The sequence below is a fragment of the Carassius carassius genome, chromosome 1 (genome assembly GCF_963082965.1).
Source record: "Carassius carassius chromosome 1, fCarCar2.1, whole genome shotgun sequence".
Lineage (NCBI taxonomy): Eukaryota > Metazoa > Chordata > Actinopteri > Cypriniformes > Cyprinidae > Carassius > Carassius carassius.
Window position 1 is genome coordinate 40,044,864 of NC_081755.1, and position 22,726 is coordinate 40,067,589.

Sequence of the window (22,726 nt, forward strand, 5' to 3'; positions counted from 1 at the left end):
TTCTTTCAGATGTGTAAAGTAACGGATTACCTGCCTAGCTGAAAAGACCAGCATGCATATCCATTATGCATTGGTCTGGGGTGCATTTCGCAAAAACACCAGTAGCCAACTATGATTGCAAGATTCATAATTTTCCATATAGTTCAACGATTTGGTGTTTCTTGAATCCATAGTTCCAAAGAACATTTGCAAATAGCATCACAAACTTGTGTGGTTGAAACTACAGCTTTCGGCCTGTGGTTACTAGCATAGTTTCTTGTTATTATGACATGTGGACTTAAATAGATCATGCACTTGAGCAAAATAATCAGCATAACATGCAGTATAATCTGGATCTGTAATTCCATACATTTTACAATTTATATTCTATTTCTGGTATATTTAGGAGAATTAAAGTGGCAGTTTAGCATGCACATGTGTGTATGCAAGTCATTAACGACAGTTCTAACAAATATGGTTTGAATGATGTGCAATAAAGTTCATGCTTTCTAGAAACAGCCGTGATTAGCTTGTTTGGAACACACCCAAAGTTAGTGCTAGTTTGGTACTATCCAACTAGTGAAATAATGCAATTTTTATCAGCAAAATTTATCTGGAGAAACTGGTTAAGTCATTTGATAATTACAAACCAGCAAAGATATAGGAGTCTTACCTGTGCAATTATCTCACACATTCCTTTTTTTACCGCCTTATAAAGCTAAAAGAGGAACCCAGAAGCATTTTAGGTTTAAAGGATTTAGGCAAAATAGACATTTTAAAAGTGAAAAATACGTATCTCATAGTATTACAATTTGGATTTCTGAGACACACAATAAACTGAGAGACAGTGTGACCACCAAAACTTGAAATCACACCATAAGCATTTTCATTCATGACGTTCACACTTTAGTCCTGTTAGTTTTAATAAAAACTCACTATTGTGATCCCTAGTGAAAAATACTACAAATACATTTACATATTTATATACTTAATAAAAATACCCTGCAATTTGACTTTTAATACTACAGTGGTATACTCTGCTCAATTGGAGCAACTAATTTTTCACTTTCATTGTGCAGAAATGTACTGCTGAGATCCTACTACAGATAAACTGAAGTATGTTTGGTTATGCTAAACTGGAACTATTGCAACTATTCTTCAGGTACACTTTAAATATCTTACATTTAAAGATGGATGTTATTTAACAATCATACAATCCTTATCAATAGTGACATTTAAACAAACTTAGGCTTAATATTAAGATATGTGCATTATTCACAAGTAGCGCGCAAAAACAGTTGAATTTTTTTTTATATCAGTAAGTCTCGAGTGATATGTCAGTAAATAGATTTGATTTGAACTATACTTAGTATTAAAAAAATGTATTTTAAATATATTACTTTTGTTTTTTACTAGTGTTGTCATTTTAAATATATTCATTAAACATGTTACTTGTTATGTTGCAAGTTGGATAATTATTACAGTGAATATATTCTCTTTTATAATAGGTGATTCATTATTCGTTTCTGTTATAAGTCATTATTTGTATTATTCAGAAGAAGGTGTTCAGCACATCCCGTGTAGCAACTGTTATTGTCTATTATGGTTCATATCAGTGTTCACATAGAATAGAGAAGTTTAACTTTACTGTCATGACAAAAACATTTTTACTTCTCTTAAAACTTAGCGTTGTCTGAAAGTAAAAGCTTCATACTAATTTGTCCTCATGTCGGCAACGCTCTCAGTTTCAGCCTAAATTTGACAATTTGACAGTTTATTACCACTTCTCCATTTATCTATGTTCCAGTAATTACATGTCAGCCCAAAACAAGCGTTTGGATGCCTGTCAAAGATCTCTCAATGTTGCTCATCTTATCTTATTAGTGTGAATGAGAAGCACTCCAGAGGTCCATTCAGCATATATGTGATAGTGATTACAGTGTATCAGTGCCAGGGTAAAAAAAAAAAAAAAAAAGGAAAGGAGGGGAAACTCTTTTTGAAGCCACATTGTGTAATTAAATGTAAACAAGGGTGAAATGTTCCGCAACTGAACTGATCCGTCTCTATTTCCAGGGTTGCCAGGGGAAACGGGGATTTCTTTGACCGCATGAATAAAATCCTCCAGAAACAGGATAGTCTGCTGTCTGCCGGCCAAACTGAGGTAACCACATTCTTCAAAAGATTGCATCCCTGCTTTTACCAAGGTGTATCCCTGTCACCACATTCCCCCGTGTGATGAAGAATCAGGTCATATTAAAGCAGCTCTTTCTCCTGAGCATTGCTGCGGGATTCAGCCATCACAGAAACTCGCCCTCCCTTTTCCCCCTCATATAAAGACAGCGTCAGAGTTAATGTGCTTGAATTAGATGTTTATTGAAGAGCGTTCCTCTCCTACTGTTCTAGCAGTAAATGTTGAAAGGGACAGCGATCAATGCTGGCTGAGTAGAATTTGCCTCCAAGTGGTTCTGGGTGATAAAAACAGTATTAACATTTATAATGGATAGTATTGTATACTCACTATTGAAGAATCCTACAGAAATGGCATCCTTAAGATCTAATCATGCAATTAATGTGTGAAATTACGCTTTTCCGCATTGTCATTGAACACAGTAATCCAACATTCATCATCTTTGAGGGGAAAACGGTGCAAACCTTGATATAGAAATTTTCTCCTTTATCCCTTGATGCATGAAATTAATGAATCACAAAGTAGTTAAAGTACATTTTGTACTTGGAAATAAGAATATTGACACACACACACACACACACACACACACACACACACACACACACACACACACATATATATATATATATATATATATATATATATATATATATATATATATATATATATATTTATATATATATATATATATATATATATATATATATATATATATATATATATATTATGAAGGACTGAAGAAAGGATGCATGTTCTTAAGCAAACCCTTGCATGAATTTCTCTTTACGTCATTTTAAAGATTTTTGTGCTTGAACAGGTCATGCCACAACATTTCATTTGACTAAAGGTCAGGACTTTGACTTGACCATTGGAAAACACAAAATGTAACTGGTTGTGCCTTTCCGTTATTGATTTACTTGTGTTTAAGATCATTAGCATTGCGATGCACAATCTACACACAGTTCGGCTTCACCTCGAGGACGTATATCCTGACATTCACTAGTATATTTTTCTGTATAAGCCAAGTCAGGTTTAGTTCCACTCTTCTCATTATAGTCAAACTGGAAGGAAAAACAATAATATGTCCTCCACAACCTTACAGCGACGGTGGCAATGATACGAGGAAATTTCATGTAATAACGGTAATAAATGTCAGCTAACCTAATTGACAGACAAAAATAATAAATGTAGTGCAGAATGAAATGCAATGCCTAGTGAGACTGGATACAAAGCGGACAGAGAAATTCACAAGTGTTAGTCGGCAGTACTGCCGTGGAGATGAAGAGTACAATTAGGATTCATTATACCCACAAAGACTGCGAGCTATCTGGATCTTAGACTGTAAATCATGATACTCCCACCACCATATGGCATGTCTGCTAGAGGGTCTGAAGTATTTGATCTCTTCACTCTGGTGGATGTTTCTGGACCATTCTGGTGGTCTTTGACAAAGATGAAATGGGCTGCACTATTCTTTTTGGGTACAAGAGAATCCCTCCTTAATAACTTCCCACGCACATATCTCTGGCTCAGTTTTCCTTACAGTGGATTCATGAACTCTTGACAACAGTCAGTACTAGAGTTATTGCTAGTGAATTGCTAGCTGTTATCTTGGGATTTTGTGATCAAGTGACTGTTGCTGAACTTTTAATTGAATTGGCCACACCCACAGGAAGTTGATTTGAAATTAGAGGAAGTGTAATTTACCTACTCACAGTAGAGTGTAACAGTCATGCTCCTGGAAGTAAAAATCTCATTCATTTTCTCCATATGTGGAATTGATTTTTAACAATGACTTATCAATCATTAAAAATAGACTTTCTTAAAGGCTACAAAGTTTAATAGTTTTTGTATGCTTTTGTTGAAGCATTAGTCAACATTATTTCAACATTTATTTTTTTATATCATTCACAATGCTTTATGGGAGTATAGTTTCTTCACTAAAAGCATTAAGTACATAATCTTGTACTTTGTGTCCAGTTTTCCATTTTTGCTTTAAATTAAAGTTTGTGATGTTGTTTTTCACCTTGTAGCTAGATGGTTTGGTTCATGAATTAAAAAAAAAATCAATTTGGGAAAAATACTTCCAGAAACAAGGCTGCTGAAAAAATGGAAGGCACTCAGAAATTCAACAGGCATGGCATTCTGGGAAATGTTCTTTCACACTTGTCCATAAATGTGTTAAATATACAGAACTATATATAAATTAAATACAAATATATTAGGTGAAGGAATCAAATTCAAATGGAATGTTTTTTTTGTTTTGTTTTTTAAATCTTGAATTAATTATGAATAGCACACAAACCTAATATAGTGAGGCTATTAATTAATAACCATTTGGTACCGAATAAGTGCTTTATTTATGGCCCATAGTAATTAATACAATGGTTCTATCACTGGTAGTAAAAACCTTTCTATCTGAGTTTTATTTTCTGTGTTATTTATTTTTATTTATTTATTTTCAGATTCTCCCTGAAATAGCTGATTGTGAAGACATTGATTAGAACATTCGTCTCAAATCACTCCTCTTGCGGAACTGATTGTTGTTGTAGATTCGCCAATAAAAAAGTAAATGACGTTCATCGACAAAAGTGGGAGTTTATCGCTGTGCCATTGTCAAGATGCCCTTAACCTATTAGTGAAGCTCAAATAAAAACAAGCTTATATTTTGGATCAAATTATTAATTTCTCACCGAGGATAATTCTGAGGGGCTCATGAACTCTCCTCTTGTCAGCTCATTGCTCTCAGCCGGTGAAGCCTTTGAATCTACATGGCTAGAGAGCTGCTTTGAGCTCATTGTTACGCACAATTAATGATCTCCCCACTCTTCATTGATCACCTCACCTGTCATCTTTGTTTTTTTTTTATTGGTTCTCCATCCTCATGCATTTACAGGAGGAGAGCAGCTGTGCTCCTCCACCCCCGGAGTGCAAAGACCAGGCTTTTGTTCCAGAGCGATCCACCAGGGATGAGGTGAGTCTCTTGGTCATCCTTTCAAAAGCAACAGTTATACAGATATCATGATTCCTTCTTGTGGTACTTTGTGGTTTTTCTTCTTTTTGAAATAAATCATTCTGTTATAGCTGGATTTGTTGTATGAGGAGGCAATCTACACCGTGGTTAATCGCGTTGGGGTACCATCACCAGAATATGTTACCAACGAAGGGGACATTTTCAGCTACCTGCAGAAGGTGCAACTTTGTTGTTTTCTCAATAAATTACATAATGCATGATTCAATCGCTCCTGCATCCCTCCATAACAACACAATATATCACAATGTGTGTTGTGTCTCTGGTGCTTCAAATCCACCAAGACCTAAATAAATATAATGCTCTGATTGATTTCTAAATAGAAATGAAATACACAATAAATACCATTTTTGTTTTATCTTTTGTTTTCAAAGCGCTTGTATTCTTGAGAAAAAAAAAAAAGCTAGTCCTTGAAGGGATTGTAGGCGAACACAGGGTTGTGCTTGGATGGTGGTGGGGGGTTTGTTTACTTTGACTTGGTTTTATTAGTTGGAGCAGATGCTCTTGTCTCAGACATGATTAAACATCAAAGCCCGTGCCCAATGGGGATTGATGTTCGGTGCTTATATTACACCCATGAAACCCCTGTCACTCCAGAGGAGCCTAATTCCATTCTGAGACCTCTAACACTGAGGTGCAGCAGGTCTTACGTTTGAAGTGTTTGATCTATGTTTTTTGATCAGTATGATCAGTTTTTTTCCACTACCCTGGTCGGTCCAGTGGTTCAAATTTGTACTTGTCTTGCCAACATTTTCTAGGAACTAAGAACTATACTCTCATTCTGGCGTAATAATCAAGGAACTTTGCCATACCATGGGTGCAGCAGGCACAATGATATTACGCAGCACCTGAAAATAGTCCCCAGAAACGCTGCTATTGCTGCAACTACACAAATTATCTGGGGACTATTTTCAGGCACTGCGTAATATCACTGCGCCTGCTGCACCCATGGTATGGCAGCAAAGTTTCTTGATTAGTACTAATTTTCCATGATCTATGTTAAGCTAAGCTAAAAGTGCTAACGCCAGACCTGGAGATTGGCTGAATGGATTTGAAAATGGAAAAACTCAGCTGTTTAACTCTAGGGGAGTTGAAAATTAGCCTATTTTCAGAAAAAGTGGAGTGTTCCTTTAAGGCATAACTGACTGTTTTCGAGTATACCCGCCAAGATGGGTATTTGACATGCTGTTTTATGAAGATGTGGAGAGAATAAATAATAATAAGCGGCCTGTGACACGGATCTATGTGTGCATGCCTTGCATGCAGAACACACTGAATGGAGTTGTTTTTCACATCTTCTTGTGCTTGAATGCTTTTAAGTTGTTTTATTGTTCAAATTGATCAGGTATATTTGCCAGTTAAAGTTCAAGAAGTTCCAAAAAAGGACTCCATTTGGGGTTTGTGAATTGTTTGCACCGTACAGACAGAAAGCATTGCACTGATTATGAATTGAGTTTTCTTGCGCTTAAATGCTTTAAAATTATAAACTTTCATGATGCATGCTGTGGCCCGAAAGTCTTAAAACACAGTGCTTATTGTCAACCCCTGTAAACTAAAAGTCAGAGCTTGGAATCAAGTTGTGCTTATCAGCAATTATTTGACACTTCACTTGGACTCCAAATTAGAGATTAGAGATCCACGAACAACATAAGAGGCTTTTGCACCAAATCTTTTCATAGTTCCTATAACTATTTGTAGAGATATTTTTTGCCATGTTTGCACCACAAGAATTGGAAATGATTTTAGTTACAGGAACTCTTTTTGGGGGGACTGCATTAGATCCTATTTAAATGTAGGGTCTAACCAGGCACAATAAGAACTACCAGTGATAAACCATTGCACCCGCCATGTTGACCTTAACTCCACAAACATTGAACAGCAATAGTTGGACTGAGGGCGAAATCCAATTGTTGACAATGTTGAATGCCATTCTGAATTATGACTATGATGCCTGTCAGTTTTGCATTAATTCAGAGAGAGTTCTTACTGACAGTGCAAAAACAACCAAGAATATGGCCCTGGGGAAAGAAGAAATCGTGAAATGCTTATGTCAGGAATTTTTTTTTTTTTTTTTTGACGATTAGAAACTTCATAAAAATAGCATTTATTTTTAATAGAAATGCTCTTGTAACATTTGAAAAGTCTTTACAGTCACTTTAGATCAATTAATTGCATCTTTGCAGAATAAAATATATACATTTATTTTTAATAAAAAAATACATACATAAAGGTACTGTATGCTGAAGAATTAGATTTTTAAAGACTTGTGAAAACTTATGTCATTGCATTACTATAACCATTATACCCAGTCATAAAGACTTCATATTCAAAATGCTATTTTTTTTTTTAGAAACCAATCTTTTCTCTGATCATTCTCTCAATCAGGTCTTTGATATGGGTCAAGAGGAGCATGACATCATCCTTCAGAGAGTCAGAGAATCCAAGGTGAGGGTCTCACATAGATTTTGTCCAACATTACAAACATGACTCTCTTTTTATCAAGCTTTTGTTCTGACAGTCATAGCAATAGTGGTGTCTGCTGCCTGCTCGATATTAAGAGCCAACTTCTAATTTCTTTACAGTCAGATTTCACTCTTTTCTTCTTCCGTATGAGTGAAGGTAAAATAATTCTTCAACAAGTGGAAAATACTGATATCTGTAAAGAGCCTCTCTTACTAAACATATGCAGAATCAATGACATAAAATTTTTTTCAAGTTTTATCTTTTGCAAGGCCAAAGAAACTTTGAAATGTCAGAATGAAAGAAGCTCCAGTTACCTCTTTTAACCTCTTAAAGGTCTTTGAAAAGAACAGATAAATGTTGTGCTATTTGAATGTGCATCATAATGATGAATTATGCCTTCATAATTCCGAGCCTTCATTTGAACAGCAGTCTCCCACTGCCTGTTTCATACATAATATACTCACCTCTAACATCTGAAAAAGAAAATCTCTATTGATTTCTTTCCTCTCGACAGGCCTTGGCACTACAGCACGGCGTGCTTTCATTTATTTTACTGTGCACTCACTCGAGGTGCCGCCACCATGTCGAACAGCAAATAAAACATGCTTAGTTTTTATTACTGCCATGATGCGTTCAAATCCATGTCTGAAACATTCTTTTGTAGAAAGCCAGCTTTTCTCTCAGGGTCTCTGTAATGAAAGGCAAGAATCTCATGGCGAAAGATGCAAATGGTAAGATGTTTTTGTCTTTGGTGAATTATTTGTGCGTTTTGCTTCTAATTTTAATGTCTTTTTGATGTACCCTATGACACCTACTTTTTTACAACAGCAAGACAAAACATTCACATCTAGACATAATACCTATATCCCTTAGAAAATCTTCAAAGGAAATGTTATTTATTTTAACTAAAGCATCACAGAGAATGTATCACTTTAAACGTTATTTTGTCTGCAAAGTTTTATTCTCCTTTTGATGAGCCAAAATTCACATCACACTCTCAAAAAAGGTACAAAGCTGTCACTAGGTTCTACCATAAGGAAGAAAAGGCTAAAAAAGTATATCTTTGTATCTAATTTACCCTTAAATAGTGCATATTAGTATCTTAAAAGTACATGTTAGTCATTTAAAAGTACATAGCACTAAAAAAAGAACACAAAAATTATTCCATTAAAACAGACCATTTGTTTATATGCTTTGAAAGCATTTATTCTGACCTTTATTGAGTTTAATTTGTGAACATTTTTTGTCTGTGGCTGCTGTGTAGGCTATAGTGACCCCTACTGCATGCTGGGAATCCTCTTGGGACAGTCACCCAAAGACACTGAGGAGAAGAAAGAGAGGAAGTTCAGTTTTCGCAAGAGACGGGAAAAGTTAGAGAAGCGCTCGAGTGTTAAGGAAGTGCTGGCGGGCCGAGATATCCAGGTGACCGAAGTCAAACCAGAGACTCTTAACCCAGTGTGGAATGAACACTTTGTTTTGTGAGTATCCTACTGTTAGAATTGAATAGATATTATTAGATGATCTGTGCATTTTTAAATGTGTTTGTTTTCCACAGTGACATTGATGATGTTCACAATGACCTGCTCCATCTGGACATATGGTAGGATGCATCAACATATGTCCCTCAGAACGAGAACAGTCATCTTTGTTTTTCTCACTGAAAAATTGTTTGTTATTTTCCACCCAAGGGATCATGATGACGATGTTTCTGTTGCGGAAGCCTGTAAGAAACTGAATGAAATTAGTGGATTCAGAGGAATGGGCAGGTAGGTCACACAACAACCATCTGTTGTCTTAAAGCTAATGAGCCTGAGATACGTCTGACACATTCTCTGCAAATACTGGTTCAATTGCATGCTGAATGTATGACTCAAATGGTTGCATCATAATATTAGATATTTCAAGCAAATTGCCAAATCCGTGAGGGCTAACGGGGCTGCTGCATCAGGAAGCGAAGAGAATGCTGATGACTTCCTGGGTTGCATCAACGTCCCGCTGAATGTGAGTAGTAATTCCGCACACTTTAGTTTCTATAACAGTAAGGCAACTCATTGTGTTTGTCATTGCATTTACTTTTGGATCACTTTCTGTCCCTCACTAGGAGATCCCAGTCGTTGGTTATGATAAATGGTTTAAGCTGGAGCCCAGATCCAGCGCCTCTAAAGTTCAGGGAGAATGTCACCTGATTCTTCGTCTATTTACCACTCAGGTACCACTGCTCACCTGAGATATAGCAGCATTTATTAAAGGGATAGTAACCCCTAAAAATGGAAATTCTTTTGTTATGTATTCACCCTCATTAATAACAAAACCTGCATGACCTACATTATTCTGTGGAACACAAAATTAGAATACAGTTGGAGAATACTTTTCCATCTACTTATTCAATAGAGATGTGTGCTAGTCCGTAATTGTGGAACTCGAAAACCCAGTTCCCTATTTACTTCATTAAATGGACAAGAGTAGTGAGTGCACTGCTTTTCAAATGTTTGGGATCAGTAAGATTTTTAAAAAAATAAAATTAGGACTTTTATTCAGCAAGGATCCATTAAATTGATCAAAAGTGACTATGAAACACGTTTATAATGCTGCATTTAAATTATATTTATATTTTTTTCATGGAATTCTGAACAGAATCACAGTTTCCCCAGAAATATTCAGTTTTACATCACAAGAATAAATTACATTTTAAAATACATTAAAATAGAAAATTTAGTGTAATATTTCACAGCATTACAGTTTTTTTTACAAACAAATGCGTGCTCATGAGCATAAGAGTTCTTTTTAGAAACATTACAAAAATGTTTCTCCAAACTTTTGAAAGTCAGAGTACTTGCAGCATGCAGGTTTTTGAAAGAAAAATAGCAGAATTTTCCTTCAAGGTTATAATATTCCTATTCATCTTCATAATATTTATTAATCACTCCTACTTCTGCTCAACAGAGAGACACAGCCTTGAGTAAAATGGCTTCCAATGTGACCATTCACAAGAAGATGCTGAGCCAGATTCTGGACTATGAACATAATCAAATTCAGGTTGCACTTTTTTTATTTGCCTAGCATTCATCTGCATCAAACTTAGGAGCTCATCATTAATCATCACACCATTTTAATTGCAGAAAGAGCCTTATAACTGGAATGGACAAGTGTGTGCGGCTGCATGGACTGTGCTGTCCCATCATGCAGTGCAGGCCGACCTCTCCCCTCTGCAGCAGGCCATCATGTACGTATATTAAACATCAAACCTGTAGTGAGATTATACAGTAGCTCATCTGTGACATGCCATGCAGTCAGCATGTTTATTGACAGGATGAGCACAACAGCATGAAAACAGCAAATGCTTTTAACACCAAGACCCATCCTGATAATCGCTGCATGCTTCAGCTACACATGCCTGCCAACAGTGAGACTGACACTAGTGTGTAAAACGGATGTTTTTGCATGTGTTTGCAGCCGTTGGCAGTGTTACAGCAGCCATCACCGCTCTCAGAGGATGAGTTACGCTCTGCTCCTAAGGCTGCTGAAAACCGTGGAGGCAGAGTGGGAGGATACCGCTGTGCACGGGGAGCAGGTGGGTTTTTACAACAACTCGCTGACCCTCAATGTCTGGGCACAGAAACCAGAGATCACTCTGGGGCTCAGCGCTTTTTGGTGTTTTACACAATATGGGTGAATTCATTGCACTGCAGAAAATCAATTTCTTAATCAACATTTTTGTTCTTGTTTTGCAGTAAAACGCATATGCTTGTAGAATGTGACGTTTTTAGTTAAGAAGCAAATTTGCATGATAATGAGATTTGTTGCCTGAGAGTATTTGGATGCAATATTTTTGTTTTAAGCATACATCTAATCAAATGTGAAGTACGCACTAATACTGTAATATTATCAAACTTATCATTTACCAACAGTTATTCTTATCCTTACAACATCTTGCTGTTTTATCTGGGCTTTACAGTAAAGAATGTAGCAGAAACTTGAGTTTAGCTTACCTGTCAAGAAGAAACGCCACAAGTTTGGTGTCTTTGAAACCCAAACAATCCAACAAATTTGTTTATCTTTTAAAATTCAGTTATTTGCCCATTATTTTACCTATTGTCCGTATTTGTGTATTTTGGCAGGTTTTCAGATTTTATCTTGCACTTCTGTAAAACAAATCTGAGCCATGGCTAGACACCTACTAGCTCAGCTTGCTATACAGAAGCAATGCCCCAAACTCTAGCTATTGGTTGAAGTGGAAAAAGATCTAAATTGGCAAGTTTTTACAGTTTTGGTGAGATAAAACCATGAATGGTACACTAATAAAGTACAATCTTAAGTAAAATGGTTCTAAACAGAACCAAAATTGGATTATTTTATTGTGACAATAGCAGAACCCTTTTGTGCTAAAATGGATCCTTTTTATAAGGTTCCATAAGTATCCATGATTTAAAAGTGCTATATATGACCTATTAAACAAGTAATGAAAAATCTAGCAATATGAATCATAAATTCAATATCTCTGTCACTTATTTAATGGAGAATTGGAGAGAAGTATTCTTAACTGAGCCGAGCTGGTCACAGTTACATGTTCTTTTAAACAACAGAGAGAAAAAGACATGACTGGTAGGAAACCAGTTACAATTTGAAAGTTAAATGTATAGTCATTTTTAAAAAGAAAATGTACCTGTCAAGAGTGTGTTGACAGTCAGTCTGTGTAGTTGAATAGCTGAGCTCCAGAAAATCAGTAATGAGGTAACTTTGACAGTTACAGATTTAAAAATCAAAAAGGAGGCAAAAAAGAACCATAAACTCTAACTCAAAGAACCATTTTAAGAGAAAAGGGTTCTTCAGACTCTTATGGTTATACTAACCATACATAACCAAAAGTTATACTAGCGATACTAATAGTAATACTGTTACTTCATATTAAAAAGAACCTTATTTTTTAAGTGTACTGTAGATTGTAGATTTTTTACATTTAAAAACCTTTTCACCTTTAAAGACATTTATGTTTCTTTATATATATATATATATATATATATATATATATATATATATATATATATATATATATATATATATATATATGTATATATTGGATATATATATATGGAGACCAGCTGCAACAACCAGCTAAAACCAGCTTGACCAGCCTAGCCAGGCTGGGTTACCAGGTTTTAGCTGGGGGGTTTTTCAGCAGGGAAAACAACACAGTCAGCGTGTGCAAATAAACGGTGCTGTCAGCGGGTGTAATTAATTCTCCGTGAACTCCCCCCTAAGGCTCTAGTTTGGGACTAATTCTTTTCATCTGGGTCCAGTCTGTAATTATGTGTTTCTGAGTGCAGGAGGGTCTCTTGGCAGAGAGCTTCAGACTTTACTGTGATTACTGCCTGTCTCAAATGAAGAGTATGCGTCAAGTATTCCCCTGCAACAATTCTGCTGCCATCATACGCTGTGAGCTTATGCTGAGGTGAATTCATACACACACACACACAGGCTACAAAGACTCATGAACTCACACATAAGTTCACAGGCCTTCATATGGTCGATTTCCAGGCCGAAGGACCAAAATAAAACCATTCCAGTTCAGATATTTCTGCCATCAATTGCAGCTGTGTTTGGGAACTCATGGTGCTCTGCCCTTTCAGACTCCTATAGGTAGATCTGTATTGGGTAGTGTGACACACAAACATTGACATCCTGTGTGCATTTCTTGTGTCGCTACTACAATGTAGTACAGTATACTAGGCTCAGAGACACACCAACACACAAACAATTTATACAGTTTCCACATGGTGTCGTTGAAACTGTTCTTTGTATATTGATCTGCTGTATGTATGTATGTGTGCCTTAGGAGCATTGGTCACATGCAGTCAATGGCAGCCTTCAGAGTCGTGTGTTCAAACCGCAGTGAACTGCACTTGGAAATAGCAACAGTTATAAAGGTAATAAGGTGATTCAGACATACAACAGTGAGACATACAGTGGTTCTAAAATGTATTTGGACACTGAAGCCACAATTTTCAAAATGTAGACTACTGTTCAAAAGTTTGGATTAAATAAGCCCTGCTGAAAAAAAACAAAAACAAAAAACAATAGACACCATTAAACATTTTTTTTAATGGTTTTACTGGTTATAGGGACTTTTATTGGTTTTTAATGGAAACTGTAATGGACCCTGTTAATTTCTACTGGTATTTGGCCTTCTATTGATGGCATGTTAAATCAAATAAACCCTAGTGGAATATTTCCCAAAATACACAACAGAAAACCATTTTTTAAATGGATTTGTTGGTTAAAATTTCATGGTTTGCAAAATTTGTAATGGTATTTGTAGTGGAAACCATTAGAATTTTCTGTGATGGTTTATATTGCTTTTTTCAGTAGAAAGAATTTTATGTAGTCAAAACACATTAAATTGACCAAACGTGACATGAATCTATTTTAAATGGCTTTACGTTTTCAAATAAATTCTGTTATTTTTTTAACTTCCATTTCATCAAAGAATCCTGAAAAATTTTTCAACGGTTTCCACACAAATATCGAGCAGCACCACTGTTTTCAACATTGATAATAAGAAGAAATGTTTCTTGAGCGTCATGTAAACATTTTAAAATGATCATAAAGGATCATGTGTTACTGAAGACTGAAGTAATGGAGAAAGTATTGTAATACTTTCTGGTTGCCAAACATAGAATATACTTCATGTCATGAAGTACACCTGTGGTTGATATATTATAAATCTTTGTGAACTGGAGAGGAAGTGACTTTATACATCTTGAGAGACCAGATGGTTAAACGTCATGGCTCTGAAAAAAAGCTTTAAGTTTAAGCAGGGCCGGCCCTGACCAATTTGCTGCCCTAGGCAAGATTTTACCTGGCGCCCCATGGATCACAGCCCATTTCACCCTGTCATTGTGTTCATGATTTAGCATATATATATATTCATACATTACAGCAGAACTGTTTCCAACACTCATAATAAATCATCATATTAGAATGATTTCTAAAGGATCATGTGATAGACCGGATGTCACATGTGACACTGAAGAATGGAGTAATGACGCTGAAAATTCAGCTTTGCATCACAGAAATAAATGATAATTTAAAGTATAATAAATTGAAAACTAATTATTTTAAATTGTAATAATATATCACAATATTACATTTTTTTTGTATTTTTGATCAAATAAATGCAGGCTTGATGAGCAGAAGAAACTTCTTTCAAAAACATTAAAAATAGTAATGTTTCCAAACTTTTGGCCTGTACTGTATCCCCCCAAAACTGCACAACTGTAGAGTAAAACATTAATAAAAAAGTGATAATAAAAAATGCGTCTTAAAACTGACATGATTGTACAAAATCACAGTCTAGGGACTCAGAACTCAGAACAACTGCTAACATTAAGTTTAAGGTAAAAATAACTGCCATGAAATTATAGTATCTTACTCCTATGCAATAAATTGTTCTTTCACTACATATCTTTACCTCTGTCTTTATCCTCTTCTCTTCTTTTTGGCACTGTATCGATGGCAGACTATGCTCATTTATAATGTGTCATGTAAATTCGGCCTTCCGTCACAATCAGGAAACTTTCACCTTGTCTAGAACTGGCGCGAGCTGCCAGGCCCGTTCCTACGAGCTGTGTGATAACAAAAGCAGTGCTGTCTACATTGGATGCGGCGTCGGGCACGCTACACAACAAATTACCAACAACTGATCGTGCGCGCGCTCTGTTTCTGACGCACTTCAATCACTCGATGGGCGGGGGGAGATTGAAGAGCCGAACTTTTTTTTTTTTTTTTTTGCTTTATTTGGTAGTATTTCGAATTAATAGTTTTTAAATAGTAGCCTATTATTAAAAAAAATATGTAAAAAAAAAAAAAAAGAAAAAAAAAATTCACTCGTTCACTCATTCTGGCGCCCCTATGGATGAGTGGCGCCCTAAACATTTGCCTATACCACCTATGCTGCGGGCCGGCCCTGAGTTTAAGCTTTAAGTAAAACATGAGCAGATTCTACTTGATTTTATATTTTATATTGAATGCATCGACATTTCTACAGTTAGTTGGGTTTACATGTCCAAAATTGTCCAAATGCTTTTTGGGCTACTGTACACATTGATTTAAAATAGTTCATAATTTACATAAATATGGATACATTTGTATTCTATTTTTTATTTATTGTTTCTTTGTTTATTCCTGATTTTAGAAAGGTACAGTTGAGTGGTATGAAGGAATAATATCAAACATCAAACCAGATGAAGGCGTAAGTATTGATTTAATAACCATTTAAAAGTGTTTTCAAATGTAGTTCCAACCATTTATCTACTGCACAAAGAAAGCCTGGAAACTGACATGAATACCTTGTTTCAGTGGCCCTTTATATTATGATCTATATTAGCATATAATATAAAACTGGAACGAACTAAAAATTGTATACTGTATGTCTACATTAATACTGCTGTAATTAAAGCACCTGTAGTTTCTCTGTTGCTCATAACTGAACAAGAAAGCATTGGTCAAGCATTTCATTAGCTGATGTACCTGTTGTCTGTACATCTCTACAGACTCTAGAGGAGCAGCTGAGGCGTTTGGTTACGGTGGTGGATGCAGTATGTGTTGATGTTCAGAGAGGACAAAATGTCTACAACAAGCTTTATAACAGGTATCTTTAGACATGTAATTTCAGAATTACACAAAATAATGACTATTTTCAAACAGGTTTCCAAAACATGCTCCCTGCCTACCATTGGCCGGTCAAAGAGTCCCACTACAAACTCACGCCGAGTAAGGATTGCTTAGTTGGGCAGAACAATCAGAACAATGTTTGATTGCCCTGCAGAGACACAGCATTCAGGAAAACCAGCATATGAATAGCTTATTTAAAGCACATTTCATTTTTAATGAGATGGGTTGGGACACAACAAGTATGAAACAAACATAGAAAATGTTTTTGTGTCTTGTCTTTCAGCTCTGTCAAAGTTGACTTTTTCAGCATCTCCTACCGGCAGTTAGAAAAACTTGTAAGTTTGAGCACCCCTGGGAATGCTTAAAAATAAGTCTTTCCTCGATAAACAGGAGTCAGGCGATAGAGCTTTAATGTTGTGCTGTGTCTCCAGGTGGCAGATGATGTGAATGTGGCAATGGAGCGAGTGTGTGGGAACCTGGAGCAGGAGAGTTCGAGACTCACCCAAACCATGGGAGAGACCCTTTTTGAGCTCTACATGTCTCTGAAGTCCCTCAAGCGCTTTAGGGAGTTTCTGCCTCTTAAGTTAGTCACTTGTGATCCTCTTAATCCATCTGCATGAGAGCTAATTCATCAGATAGATTAATTAAAAGAGTGAATGTACATGAGGATAGATTGTTGATAGATTGATGGTTCTACTAATTGACAAGGTTATCTACTCTTGAGTGAGCCTGAGGATGGTGATTCACATGTGGGCATTTCTTTTCAGAGACACTAAGATGTTGGCTCTAACTGGATTTCACAACTGGTTTAAGACCTCTATTCATAAATGGCTGCAGATTGTACATGAACGATCCACTGACAGGATCCGCAAAGCTGTGGAAATGGATCAGGTGAGTTGGAGGCCAAACTCAAGCATTATAGCTTACTATAACTACCAATACAATATGTGGCCAATTAATTAGAGTTCTTCAATGGCGATGTTAGAAAGAATAGCATTAAATAGCTACAGATTATCAGCCTAGGCCTGTTTCCAAAAAACAATGGATTGACTTAACATGAAAATACGAGATTAATCTTAAAAAACATATTTAAAGTGTTGTACAGCAATAACAGTGATAGCAATGCTGCAGATGAGTAGACAGAGAGAAATAGCTTATGGAAGGTGAAGAAGATGGTGTGGGGCGACATGATGACAAGCCAAGACATGTGTAATGATTTCCATGCCTGTCACTGAGTCATTGTAAAGACAGCATATCCGCCTTCAATGTTATTCATATACCTGTAGTTGTCTGCAACCGTCATGCCAATTCCTTGTTTATACCAACATTGGCTGCCCATCCAAAATTTCATTTTCAATTGTATTATTTAGTTTTTATAGCAGATTATTCAGTTTTTAAGTTAAATATAAATGTATTTGCTCTATAATGAAAACAATATAAGAATAGTTGCATCGACTGTTATTGTTTACAGGTATTTTTGTGGATTCCCTGCACTTTTCACTAGACTTTCTAGTACTAGTTACAATGCTTTTGGGATTAAGTTGAACCTGTACTTTAAAGAAATTTTATATAATAATTTCCATTAACTACTTACAGTTCTTTTTATAAAACATGGCCCTGGCAGAAAATGTTCTTCACTGTAAAAATAAATGTTTCTTTTAAAAACTGTTCACTGAAAGGTTCTTTGTGGAACTCAGAATGGTTGCATGGCATCACTGTGAAAACCCCCTTCAGGATTAAGTGTGTGCTGAGAAGACAAAAATCAAGTTAATGTACCCCACTGAGAGAGTATTGTGTTAGCTGCACAGCGTAACGTGTCTATTTTAACTATACAGCTGGAGCCCATCCAGAGTCAGACCAAACACAGCTCCTCGGCGGTGGACATCACAACATGCTTTAGCCAGGTGCAGGAGTTCTGGGCCCAGCTGGCGTGGCCTGATTCAGCGGGAGCCTTCATTTTCATCACACGTCTGACGGACGTGAGCACCTCTAAGCTCTAAGCTCCACTTTCATAAGCATGCAGTTTAAGCTTGCACAGCTGGGGAGCGGCGGTCAGAAACACTGAAAATAAAAAGCATGCTTGTAATGGAAAGGAGAATTGATGGTTTCAACCACATAACGCAATTCTTTCTTGATGTGTGGCAGAATTTCTGCAGCGAGGCGGTGTGTTACGCCGAGCTGATCAAGCGCAAGATTGAAAGAGGCCAGCTGGGACGAGACCACAAGAGTTTCATCGTACAGGTACCGCTTCTGGGCAAGGGAGGGTTGGCTTTCATTACGAGCGAAGTAAATGTCAGCTTTGAGTGCTTCTCCCTGACAACACTGACGTCTCAGTGGTGCGCATGTGTCATAGTGTGTCTGACCTCGTTAGCGCCCCCTTTTCATTTTGCACTATATGATTTCTCTCTCCCTCTACCCCATTTAGACCTCCTTATTTTCTTCCTTTTTGTTCTTTCCACTCTTTACCTCTCCTTTCCTCATTTCCGATCTCCCTTCCTCCTCTTCCTGGCTGCTACTTTGGTGCAGGTTTGTGTCGCTCTGAATAGCACAGAGCTTGTGCGCGTGTACCTGGGGGGTCTGCCACGGGAGCTGGACTGGCGGGGGGTCGAACAGGCCATGGAGGAGTCATGCGGCTTGGAAGGAAAGGAGCAGGTCAACAAGTCCCTCAATGATCAGCTCTACAATGCTGATATCGATCTGCAGAGGGAGGCCAAGCGCCTAATCACACACCTTACTGATAGGGTAATGACATACATCAAGAAGCACAGCTCAACTGCTAAGAGACCTGATTATATCAAGAGCTATGGCAACAAACTGTACAAGCATGCTATTTTAACGCATATTGTACCCAAACACAGGTTTCTGAAAATAATATTTTTGGGGTGCCTTTTCCATTTTAGGACGTAACTCATTACTTAAAGGAATAGTTCACCCAAAAATGAAAATTAACCCATGATTTACTCACCCTCTAGCCATCCTGGGTGTATATAGCTTTCTTCTCTCTGACAAATACAATTGGATTTAAATTCAAAAATGTCCTGGCTCCACCAAGCTTTAGAATGGCAGTGAATGGGGGTCAAAATTTTGAAGTCCAATAAAAGTGCATCCATCCATCCTAAAAAGTAGTCCTCACAAATTCGGGAGGTTGATTAATGCCTTCTGAAGTGAATTGATGCATTAGTGCAGTAAAAATTTCTGAAAACTGTAATCTCTATCTTCCACTAACTGTCTTATGCACATTCACGAGAGAGATATTCAGCAGATGACGTAAGACATAGGCAAACGTGGTGACAAATGCGAAAGCACAAAGGAGAGAGCAAAAGGAGGATTTGTAAAGAAAAATGTCAGAGGATTTTGATACAAGCCAAGAGTAGATGGTTTTTTCCTTTTTTGTAAACAAAACTTAACTTTTGCTAGACTATATTCTCACCGGAGCCGTGCCTGTGTGGAGCACTTTTTATGACTGGTAGACACATTTTATTGGGCTTCAAAATCTCAGTGGCTATTCACTGCCATTATAAAGCTTGTAGGAGCCAGGACATTTTAAACAAAAAAAAAATACAATTATGATTGCATTCGTCTGAAAGAAGACACATTAATAAAACATGGTAAATTTTCATTATTGGGTGAATTAACCATTTAAATACGTAATTTAATGCAACAGTGGATAAATAAACTAATGTCAGATTAAAAAGAATAAGATTAATGTCAGATTATTTCTGTCATGTCTGTTTCCCGAGAATATAGAAACTATATATCGCTCAGCCGTTGTTTGAACCACAAATTGTTGTTAATGACACCACAATTGTGTTTGAAGCAATAAATGATGCTGGTTAATTCAAGGTGGAATTAAAGTCCGATGTAATGTTATGCTATGTATGTTATGTAAACAAAAAACATGGCATCTGAAAGCTTCTATTGTTCACCATTTTTTTTCCTTTACTTCCAGATGTTTGAGGTTCCCCCAGAGTACAAGAGTGCATTTACACATGCGCACTCTTTAAAAACGTCACTTTTATTCTCTTGAGAAGCATGGAATGGAAGATACAGATTGACCACATCATATATTTATCTAATTAAGTCAACATCAACTATGCTTGTAACCACATTTCAAGAGCAGTATTTCCAATTATTTGCAAAGTTTAAAGTTTGCGATACTGCTTTGCGAATGTTTGTTGGAACTGAAGTTTTAGGGAAAACCAAATCATTGAACTGTTGATAAAAACAGACATTATTGTGACCATAATTGGCCAAGGATGGTTTTGGGAAACACACCCCTGACTGCTGCTCAGTTTCTGGAGTAAAAAGTCAATCATATGTTTCCATCCAAAGATACGAATTTAACTTACAGTATGCGCAAATCTTGAATATTGCCAAAAACATTTGCGAATAAAGCACCTTTTCCATCAACGAGTCAAAGAGAACAAAATCGTCATTTCCTGATAAACTGGCATTAAATATCTCTAAGAAAACTAGTAGAAGCCACTAAATATAATAATTTTCATATGTAATAAATTACTTGCGCTTCAGACAGGGCAGACGTAACACAATAAATGCAGTCATAGCTTTTAGAGATGGATGCCTTCTGTTTGGGAATGCAGTCATGTAAGACAGTAATTATACAGAAATACTTTGATGACAGACATTCCTCAGACATTTCAGAATGACCAAAACACCATATAGATGCTGTGAACGAGATCGGTCCGATGGTTAGTTATCCCATCTCATACCGCAAAGTCATGTGATTTTTTTAATGCGCATGGTGAAAATGTATTCAGTAAATTCCATCATAGTTTATTTGCATTTTTTCTTATTATATAAAAAGTTTATCCTACTCAGTTATGCACATACATTTTTTTTAATGCACATCTTGACGTTTTCATCCATCAGTATTTTTATGCAATCATCCAAAATGCGCATAAAAATAGGTGGATGGAAACATAGCTACATAAAACTTTGTCCCACACAGATGCTTCCTGAACTCAGAAGATGTATTCAACACATCAGCCTATCTCCAGACTCCATTAACACTGATGAGGTAAGTATGAATAAACAGAGAAAGAACATGTAATTATGGCCTAATATGTTTTTCAACGTATGTCCTCTTTGATGAACTGCTCCAGGCTGTGGCTCCTCTGATGAAGTACCTAGATGACACTCTAGTCGTCCTCAATGAGTCACTGGTTAAAGAGAATCTAACAAGGTAATTACTTGCTTCATTTTGTGATAAGGGGGACATGCTGTAATGATAACAGTAATGACACACAGATTTATCCTTGGAAGCATGTTTTTTTTTTTAAGTAAATTGGGCTCTGTAAAGTGGTAATCAACTGCATGTGAAGGAGGTCACTGCGTCCGTGAGCGTGATCTTTCTGGTTGTTGTTCACCCCAGGGTTCTGCAGAGTCTGTGGGAGCTGCTCCTGCGGATGATCCTGGACACTGTGGGGGAAAACAGGGGCGTCCAGGTGGAATTCTACACACGGTTCCAGTACACTGTAGAGGTCAGTCACAGCTTTTCCATCGTTGGGAAAAGAATTTTTCTCGTTGTATAGATATGACTTCATTTCCACTGTGTGGCTGATAACATTGCTCATAATACAATATATATCATTCGTTGCCCCAGTAATCAGTGCTGGGTAGTAACTGATTACATGTAATCTGTATTCCATAATCAGATTACAAAAAAAAATTAAACATAGTACTTGTAATGATATTACATTTTAAAATACTAGAAATCAGACTACAGTTATTTATTTTTTATCGATCACATTTTTACATATTATTCACACAAGCTAGGATGGCTTTTGCCTTTCAAACTCATTTAAATGCATAAAATCGCATGACTTTTTAAATTTCTTATTTATATGTACAGTATAGCAGGGATTTCCATATGATGAGCAAACCTCAAATCCTAGCAAATTTTAGTGCAGAAACGTTGTACTTTTTTGTCAGCCGAACCTCTTTGACCTAATATATTTACTTGAAATCAACCTGAGATTTAAAAGCAATAGTACAAAGTTAATAATTAAGTAAAATATTTGCACATTCATGGTTCTTTGACATTGGTTAATTGTCACATGAAATGCAGGTAAATAAATAAAATATTTCATGCTTTTTAGTAAGCATTTTATTTTGATTGATTTAATTATTTATGTCAGTTTCTTTACAGATTGGAAAACATCGATGTAATTTAATTATAATAACGATTGGAATATATTTTCATTCTCTTTGTATTTTATGTCAATTTGGTAAAATATTATCCTATTTAAATCACTGTGATGAACGGGTTAGGTCGAAAATGATCTAAAAGTAATCAAAACGTAGTCTGATTATATTACCTAAAATGTTTAATGTAATGGATTACGTTACTAACATGACAATTTTTGTCATGTAAT

The 22,726-nt window shown here is 36.3% G+C and overlaps 1 protein-coding gene across 2 annotated transcripts in view; it reads left to right on the forward strand.

Moving 5' to 3' along the window:
• The window catches only part of LOC132150021 (BAI1-associated protein 3-like), a 61,890-nt gene that overhangs the window by 25,694 nt on the left and 13,470 nt on the right, over nt 1–22,726 (forward strand). The window contains exons 3-28 of one of the 2 annotated variants that reach the window (XM_059559214.1): nt 2,053–2,140; nt 5,064–5,141; nt 5,273–5,359; nt 7,584–7,643; nt 8,326–8,392; nt 8,926–9,139; nt 9,217–9,261; nt 9,350–9,427; nt 9,557–9,662; nt 9,763–9,870; nt 10,605–10,697; nt 10,781–10,884; nt 11,115–11,232; nt 12,986–13,110; nt 13,495–13,585; nt 15,853–15,909; nt 16,211–16,308; nt 16,615–16,666; nt 16,763–16,914; nt 17,099–17,222; nt 18,167–18,310; nt 18,477–18,572; nt 18,858–19,073; nt 21,301–21,369; nt 21,455–21,534; nt 21,724–21,832. In XM_059559214.1, the coding sequence (XP_059415197.1) occupies nt 2,053–2,140; nt 5,064–5,141; nt 5,273–5,359; nt 7,584–7,643; nt 8,326–8,392; nt 8,926–9,139; nt 9,217–9,261; nt 9,350–9,427; nt 9,557–9,662; nt 9,763–9,870; nt 10,605–10,697; nt 10,781–10,884; nt 11,115–11,232; nt 12,986–13,110; nt 13,495–13,585; nt 15,853–15,909; nt 16,211–16,308; nt 16,615–16,666; nt 16,763–16,914; nt 17,099–17,222; nt 18,167–18,310; nt 18,477–18,572; nt 18,858–19,073; nt 21,301–21,369; nt 21,455–21,534; nt 21,724–21,832 (2,659 nt within the window). Of the gene's footprint in view, nt 1–2,052; nt 2,141–5,063; nt 5,142–5,251; nt 5,360–7,583; nt 7,644–8,325; nt 8,393–8,925; nt 9,140–9,216; nt 9,262–9,349; nt 9,428–9,556; nt 9,663–9,762; nt 9,871–10,604; nt 10,698–10,780; nt 10,885–11,114; nt 11,233–12,985; nt 13,111–13,494; nt 13,586–15,852; nt 15,910–16,210; nt 16,309–16,614; nt 16,667–16,762; nt 16,915–17,098; nt 17,223–18,166; nt 18,311–18,476; nt 18,573–18,857; nt 19,074–21,300; nt 21,370–21,454; nt 21,535–21,723; nt 21,833–22,726 lie in introns of both variants that reach the window. The other variant, XM_059559213.1, reaches the window with a different exon arrangement.